Source organism: Hemitrygon akajei, chromosome 8 (assembly GCF_048418815.1).
Source record: "Hemitrygon akajei chromosome 8, sHemAka1.3, whole genome shotgun sequence".
Lineage (NCBI taxonomy): Eukaryota > Metazoa > Chordata > Chondrichthyes > Myliobatiformes > Dasyatidae > Hemitrygon > Hemitrygon akajei.
Window position 1 is genome coordinate 4,701,887 of NC_133131.1, and position 8,173 is coordinate 4,710,059.

The following is an 8,173-nucleotide window of genomic DNA, read 5'->3' on the forward strand; positions in this document are numbered from 1 at the left end:
ACACACACACACACACACACACACACACAGGGAGGAATTTCCAAATTTGCTTACAGAGGATGCTGGAATTGAACTCCCTACTCTGACACTCGAACTGTAATAGCATCGTGCTAATTGCTAATTACCATGCTTGTTTATCCGTCTTTGTGTGTGTTACTTTCATTGATTCTATTGTGTTTCTTTGTATTTACTGTGAATGCTTGCATGAAAATGCATCTCCAGATAGTATATGGTGACATATGAATACTTCGATAATAAATTTACTTTGATTCGACAGGTCAGATCAGTCTGCCAGGTCCCACAGATCCAGACTGTTGAGTATCTCATTATTAGAAAATCTGTCCCCATCATCCTAGGATGCAAGTTGCATCTCTCTGTTATTCTGTCCTTGGGTAGGGAGGCCAGGCCTATGCGTATTTGAATTAGAAGGTCAGCATTTCACATTCTGCTGGAGTAGCCCTTAGCCCGAGATACAAGATCGTTTCTTGTCATTCTTCAGTACGAGTGTAAAGGAGGACAAAATGATTGTAACTCCGGACCCGATGGATCCGGATGGGGGTGGGCAGTGAGTGGGTGACAATGGGGGTGAGGTTTGTGAAGAAATGATAGAAAAGGTGACCATAGGGAAAGTGGGGGGGGGGGGGGGTGGGATGAAGAGCTGACCAGTGAGAGTGGAAATGGGAACATAGGGAAGAGGGTGATGGGTTTTCTGAAATTAGATAATTTGCTGTTACACCATCAATACTCGTGTCCTTCTGCACGTACGCAGTTCAAAGCATCCTAACGGGCTGCATCACTGTGTGATAGAGAAACTGCACTGTAGTGGGCAGGAAGGCTCCACAATGGGTAGTTAGAACTGCCCAACACATCACAGGCACCAGCCTACCCACCATCAAGGGCAAATATACAGAAAGGTGCTGATAAAAGGCCAGCAATATTATGAAGGATCCTACCCGCCCTGCTTGTGGACTGTTTGTCCCATTCCCATCAGGGAAGAGGCTACTCGGTACCTGTCTCATCTTTCTCTCTCTCTCGCCTACCTGCTGGCTAAGTTCCCTCTCCACTCTCAGTTCTGATAGAGGATCTTGGCCTGAAATGTTGACCGTTCCTGTCCCTCCACAGCCTAGTCATGACTAAAAGATTATCTTTATGTGTCACAAGTACATCTAAACAGACAGTAAAATGTGTTATTTGCATCAAATCAAATCAGTGAGCTGGGAGCAGGCCACAAGTGTTGCCACATTTCTGGTGCCATAACAACATGCCCACGATTTAATAACTCTAACCCTAACCTGTATATCTTTGGACTGTGGGAGGAAACAGGAACACCTGGAGGAAACCCACATGGTCATGGAGAGAATGTACAAACTCCTTACAGGCAGTGGTGGGAATTGAACCCTGATCTACCGATCACTGGCGTGGTGATATGTTCTTCAGTGTTTCTTTGATTATTTTGGAGTAAAATTAAATTTCTGTCTGTCCAGTTTAATTGTTGCTTGAACTAGATTTGATAGTTTTTGCAGAATACATTTCAGAAACAAATTGGCAAGTACGTTGTTGAGAAACGCACCTTGCCCCTTGCAGTCAGGCCAGCCTGCCTTCCCCTTTGCCCGTCTTTCTGTAATATTGGCTCTGTGTCTTTGCCAGAGAGCCATCACTATCCTGGATCTGGAGAAAAGTCTGCCTCGATGCCTGCGGGCACGGTTCCAATCAGGGGAGCTTGTGGTTGTTGGGGCTACCCTGGATGGACAGGAGGATCAGAGATGGTGCTTCAGGTAAAGAGGAATTAGACCAGTGGCACAGCATTGATCTCCAAAGTCAGCTGTCCATAGAGAGATAAAGCAGGGTGTTGTGTTCAGGGTATTGGGTGTAATGCATATTGGGGTCATAGAGTGTTGGGTTTTGGGGGTGTTGAGTGCAGTGGGTGTTACGAGGGCTGGTGTTGGGTGTGTAGAATATTGGGGTCATTGTGTGTTAGGTATTGAGGGTGTTGAGTGCAGTGAGCTTTATGAGGGCTGGCGTTGGGTGAGTTGCATATTGGGGGTCATTGGGTGTTGAGTATTGGGGTCACTGAGTGTTGTGTATTGAGGTCATTGGGTGTTGGGTATTGGTATTGAGGTTGTTGGGTATTGGGGTTATTGGGTGTTGGGTATTGGGGGTCATTGGGTGTTGGGTTTTGGGGCCATAGGGTGTTGGGCATTGTGGTCATTGAATGTTGGGTATTGGGGTCACTGAGTGTTGGGTATTGTGGTCATTGACTGTTGGGTATTGGGATTGTTGGGTGTTGGGTATTGGGGCCACTGGGTGTTGGAGGTGTTGGGTATTGGGATTGTTGGTTATTGGGTTCACTGAGTGTTGGTATTGGGGTTGTTGGGTATTGGGATCATAGAGTGTTGGTTATTAGGATTTGTTGGGTATTGGGTTCATTGGGTGTTGGGTACTGGGGTCACTGAGTGTTGGGTATTGGGTTCACTGAGTGTTGGTATTGGGGTTGTTGGATGTTGAGTATCAGGGCCATATCGTGTTTGATGTTAAGGTCATTGGGTGTTGGAGGTGTTGGGTGTTAGGATCTTTGGGTATTGGGGTCACTGGGTGTTGGAGATGATGGGTGTTAGGTGGCTGAGTGTTGGCAGGGGCAGGACCGCTGTTGTGATTGTTGGGTATTGGGGTCACTGGGTGTTGGAGATGATGGGTGTTAGGTGGCTGAGTGTTGGCAGGGGCAGGACCGCTGTTGTGATTGTTGGGTATTGGGGTCACTGGGTGTTGGAGATGATGGGTGTTAGGTGGCTGAGTGTTGGCAGGGGCAGGACCGCTGTTGTGATTGTTGGGTATTGGGGTCACTGGATATTGCAGGTGTTGGGAGTATGTTCTTGCACTGTTCCCAGGGCTCAGACGTAAAGGGGTAACAAGCCTGTCCTTGCCACTTTGTGCAGGGTGGACGAGGTAAACTGGAACAGGTGGAACACTGACCTTGGGCTCATCAATGAAGAACCGGGAATCTCTGAGGTGTTGAGGTCAAACTCAACCATCAGAGGGAGGAATCCTCATGGAGGTAAGGAGCGATACCTCCTCTACTGCATCTGCTCCTCTCTGCCACTCTGATAGTACACATCCCTTTCTTTGTCCTTTCTTCCTGCCCTCTGCCCTTCTCTACACCCTCTCCACCTCCTCTTTTCATCACCCCCACACTCTACATCTTCACAGTCCTTGCTATATTCCCTTTTCCATACTCTCATTACCCCTTGCCCTCCCAACTCCAATCTCTCCTCCCCCTGCCTCCGCTTCCCCCTCCAACTACCAGTCTCCCCTCCCTCCACCCCCACTGTTCTCCCCCTCTCCTTCCTCCCTCTTGATCTGACCTGCCCCGCTTCGCCCTTGGCTCACACCAGCCTGTCTGTTCAGACTGGGTTTAACCCACTGTTGTGTGTTGCCCTGGCAGCACGGAGTTGGCGGACCATGCTGCCCCTTCTGAAGGAAGTTAAATCTGGCAAGGAGGAAGAGGAGGTGTGCGAGTTACGAACTGAACTGGCAAGACGGCCCCACAGACGCCCGCTTACTGCCACTGCCAAGATCATTTGAGGTCAGGATCAGGTGAGGAGGACAGGGGCATTGGGTACACCTCCCAGCTGTCAACAACCTGAAACACCTTCTTTACCTCTCTTTCTAACTTGTCACTTTCAAAGTTCAAAGTAAATTTATTGTCAAAGTATGCATACGTCACCAGATACTACCCTGAGCTTCATTTTCCTGCAGGCATTCACAGTAGAACAACAAAATACAATAGACTGAATGAAAAGTCTACACACAAAGACTGACAACAACCAACGTGCAAAGACAACACATTGTGCAATAACAAAAAGTAAAGCAAAATAATAATTAACAAATAATACTGAGAACATGAGTTGTAGAGTCCTGTGGACTTTACATGAACTATTTACTCGTACCCTAAGATCACAAACTACAGAGTAAAATTTATTATCAAAGTATTTATATGTTGCCATATGTGACCTTGAAATTCATTTTTTGCAGGCATTTACAGGAAAAAGTAAAGAACTACAATAGAATTCATCAGGAACTCGACACAAACAGATAAAGATTGAGAATCAACCTATATGCAAAAGAAGACAACCTGTGCAAATATAAAATAATACCGACACCACTATTACCGGTTTCTCCAACATTCCAGAAGTATCCTGGTCCCTGCCCATGGAAAGCCAGAGGAAGACGATATCGGAACTGCCAGGGTGTCTCAGTCTGTGACTGAGTTAGTTTGTTAGTTTGTGACTTGTAAATAAAATAACAGAGACAGGAAGAGAATGGTATTGGAGACCTTTCATTCTCCAATTGGCTGAGAAGGCAGGGGCTCCTGATGAAGGGTCTCTCCCCAAAATATCGACCCCTTATTCCCCTCCTGTTAATAAGTAAATTTATTAGTGAAGTATATATATGTCCAGAGATTAATTTTCTTCTGGGCATTCACAGTAAGTACAAAGAAACGCAGTAGAGACGATGAAAAACGGCACACAACAAGATGGAAGGAAAGCAGATGTGCAAAAGACAACAAACTGCAAACACAGAAAGAAAAGAAATCAAACATAATAATAATAATAATAATAATAAATAGATATTGAGAACATGAGGTGAAGAGTCCTTGAAAGAAGTCCATTGGTTGTGGAAACAGTTCAGTAATGGGGCAAGTGAAGTTATTCCCTTTGTTTCATGGTTGAGGGGTATTAACTGTTCCTAAACCTGCTGGTGTGGGACCTGAGGCTCCTGATGAAGAGAGCATGGCCTGGATGGTGGGGGTCCCTGATGATGGACGCTGCTTTCCCGTGACAGCGCTCCATGTAGATGAGTTCAATGGTGGGGAAGAAGAGGTTGGTACCAAAGGAAAACAGAATGTAGACACCACGGTAATGTAGCGGTTATCATGACACAATTACAACTTGGGCCTTTCCAGAGTTCAGAGTTCAATTCTACCATCATCTGTAAGGAGTTTGTACATTCTCCCTGTGAACCATATAAGTTTCCTCCAGGTGCTCTGGTTTCCTCCCACAGTCCAAAGACGTACCAGTTGGTAGGCTAACTGGTCATGGAAAATTGTCCTACAGCTAAATAGGTGGGTTCCTGGGTGGTGCGACCCGTAGGGCTGGAAGGACCTGTTCTGCTCTGGATCTCTAAATAAAATCAAATAAAATGTGTACACAATGACCTGCCAGCATGGGAGGGATTCTACAGAGAGAGCGGCTCATTGTGGGAGGGGTGGTACTGAGGGAGGGTCACACTGTGGGAGGGGTGGTACTGAGGGAGGGTCACACTGTGGGAGGGGTGATGCTGAGGGAGAGTCACACTGGGAGGGGTGATGCTGAGGGAGGGTCACACTGGAGGGCTGATACTGAGGGAGGGTCACACTGGGAGGGGTGGTACTGAGGGAGGGTCACACTGCGGGAGGGGTGGTACTGAAGGAGGGTCACACTGTGGGAGGGATGGTATTGAAGGAAGGTCACGCTGTGGGAGGGATGGTACTGAGGAAGGGTCACTGTGGGAGGGGTGGTACTGAAGGAGGGTCACGCTGTGGGAGGGGTGGTACTGAGGGAGGGTCACTGTGGGAGGGGTGGTACTGAAGGAGGGTCACGCTGTGGGAGGGGTGGTACTGAGGGAGGGTCACTGTGGGAGGGGTGATACTGAAGGAGGGTCATGCTGTGGGAGGGGTGGTACTGAGGAAGGGTCACTGTGGGAGGGGTGGTACTGAAGGAGGGTCACGCTATGGGAGGGGTGGTACTGAGGGAGGGTCACTGTGGGAGGGGTGATACTGAAGGAGGGTCATGCTGTGGGAGGGGTGGTACTGAAGGAGGGTTTCACTGTGGGAGGGTGGTACTGAGGGAACGTTGCACTGCATGAGCAAGATTATTACAGATTTGTGTGCTCACCATTCTCATTCATAACCCCTGAGCTGACTCGGCACAATGCTCCAATGAGGGATGTTCATCCACAGAGGTCCCAGGACACCAATGATCCAATGTGAGTCAGGTCACTTCAGTCCCAGGTAGGTCGAGCTATTTCACATCTGGCTCTCCCTGTTCAGTGGGATGATTCCAGGCAGAGAGCAGAGCCTGAGCACATGACAACAGCTGAGATGGTCTGACCTCACCCAAGGCTCTGACGTTGGAAGTGCAGGTATTACCACTGGAGCAGCAGCAAAAACATCTTCAGGTACATGAAGTATAAAAGAGAGTGAGAGTGGATATCGGACTGCTGGAAAACGATGTTGGAGAGGTAGTAATGGGAAAGAACAAAATGGCGGACGAACTGAAAAAGTATTCTGCATCAGTCTTCACTGTGGCAGACTATGGTAGAAGTTCCAGGTGTTGGGGATCTTGAAGTGTGTGAAATTACTGTTACTAGAAAGAAGGCTCTTGGGAAAGTGAAAGGTCTGAAGGTAGGTAAAAGTCACCTGGACCGGACAGTGTTCACCCCAAAGAAGGTGGCTGAAGAGATCGTGGAGGTATTAGTAACGATCTTTCAAGAATCACTTACTACTGGAAGGACAGAAAATTGCAAATGTCACTCCACTGTTCAAGAAGGGAGAGAGGCAGAGAGGAAGGAAATCATAGGCCATTTAGTCTGACCCCAGTGATTGGGAAGATGTTGGAGTCATTTATTAAGGATGAGGTGTCAGGGTATTTGGAGGCACATGATAAAATAGGACATAGTCAGCACGGTTTCTTAAAGGAAAATCTCGCCTGACAAATCTGTTGCAATTCTTTGAAGAAATAACAAGCAAGACAGACATTGGAGAATTGGTTGATGTTGTGCACTTGGATTTTCAGAAGGCCTTTGACAAGGTGCCACACATGAGGCTGTTTAACAGGCTACAAGCCCATGGTATTACAGGAAAGATTCTAGCATGGATAAAGCAGTGGCTGATTGGCAGCAGGCAAAGAGCTGGAATAAAGGGAGCCTTTTGTGACTGGCATCGGTGACTAGTGGTGTTCCACAGGGGTCTGTGTTGGGACCGATTCTTTTCATATTATATCATGATTTGGATGATAGAATTGATGACTTTGTTAAAGATATGTAGAAGAGATGAAGCTAGATGGAGGGGCAGGTAGTTTTGAGGAAATCGAGAGGCTACAGAAGGACTTAGACAGACTAGGAGAATGGACAAAGAAAAGGCAAATGGAATACAATGCCAGGAAGTTATGGTCACGCACTTTGGTAGAAGAAATGAAAGGGTTGACTATTCTCTAAATGGAGAGAAAATACAAAAAGAACAAACAGAGAGATCTAGGAATAACAGTGCATAGTTCCCTGAAGGAGGAGTCTCATGTAGATAGGGTGGTGAAGAAGGCTTTTGGAACGCTGGCCTTTATAAATCAGAGCATTGAGTACAGAAGTTGGGATGTAATGTTAAAATTGTACAAGGCATTGGTAAGGCCAAATTTGGAATATTGTGTACAGTTCTGGTCACTGAATTATAGGAAAGATATCAATAAATTAGAGAGAGTGCAGAGACGATTTACTAGGATGTTACCTGGGTTTCAGCACTTAAGTTACAGAGAAAGGTTGAACAAGTTAGGTCTCTATTCATTGGAGCGTAGAGGGTTGAGGGGGGATTTAATTGAGGTATTTAAAATTTTGAGAGGGATAGATAGAGTTGACGTGAATAGGCTGTTTCCATTGAGAGTAGGGGAGATTCAAACGAGAGGACATGATTTGAGAGTTAGGGGGCAAAAGTTTAAGGGAAACACGAGGGGGTATTTCTTTACTCAGAGAGTGATAGCTGTGTGGAATGAGCTTCCTGTAGAAGTAGTAGAGGCCAGTTCAGTTGTGTCATTTAAGGTAAAATTGGATAGGTATATGGACAGGAAAGGAGTGGAGGGTCATGGGCTGAGTGCGGGTAGGTGGGACTAGGTGAGATTAAGAGTTCGGCACGGACTAGGAGGGCCGAGATGGCCTGTTTCCGTGCTGTGATTGTTATATGGTTAAAAAAAATACTGAGCCTCAAAGGGACTTGAGAGTTTTGCGCACAGCACCTTAAAAGTTAATTTGCAGGTTAAATCTGTGATGAGGAAAGTAAATGCAATGCTAGTATTGATTTCAAGAGGACTAGAATATAAAAACAAGGATGTAATGTTAGAACTTTATAAAGTACTGATGAGGCCCTCCCTTG

The 8,173-nt window shown here is 46.5% G+C and overlaps 1 protein-coding gene across 5 annotated transcripts in view; it reads left to right on the plus strand.

The window, feature by feature from the left end:
• The window catches only part of LOC140731576 (transient receptor potential cation channel subfamily V member 1-like), a 65,766-nt gene extending 60,634 nt beyond the window's left edge, over positions 1-5,132 (plus strand). For 3 of the 5 annotated variants that reach the window (XM_073053104.1, XM_073053105.1, XM_073053102.1), the window contains exons 14-17: positions 1,648-1,775; positions 2,934-3,052; positions 3,440-3,591; positions 4,030-5,131. In XM_073053104.1, coding sequence (XP_072909205.1) covers positions 1,648-1,775; positions 2,934-3,052; positions 3,440-3,579 — 387 coding nt within the window. In that variant the 3' untranslated portion in view covers positions 3,580-3,591; positions 4,030-5,131. Of the gene's footprint in view, positions 1-1,647; positions 1,776-2,933; positions 3,053-3,439; positions 3,592-4,029 lie in introns of all 5 variants that reach the window. The other 2 variants (XM_073053103.1, XM_073053106.1) reach the window with 2 other exon arrangements.
• Positions 5,133-8,173: the final 3,041 nt, after the last annotated feature.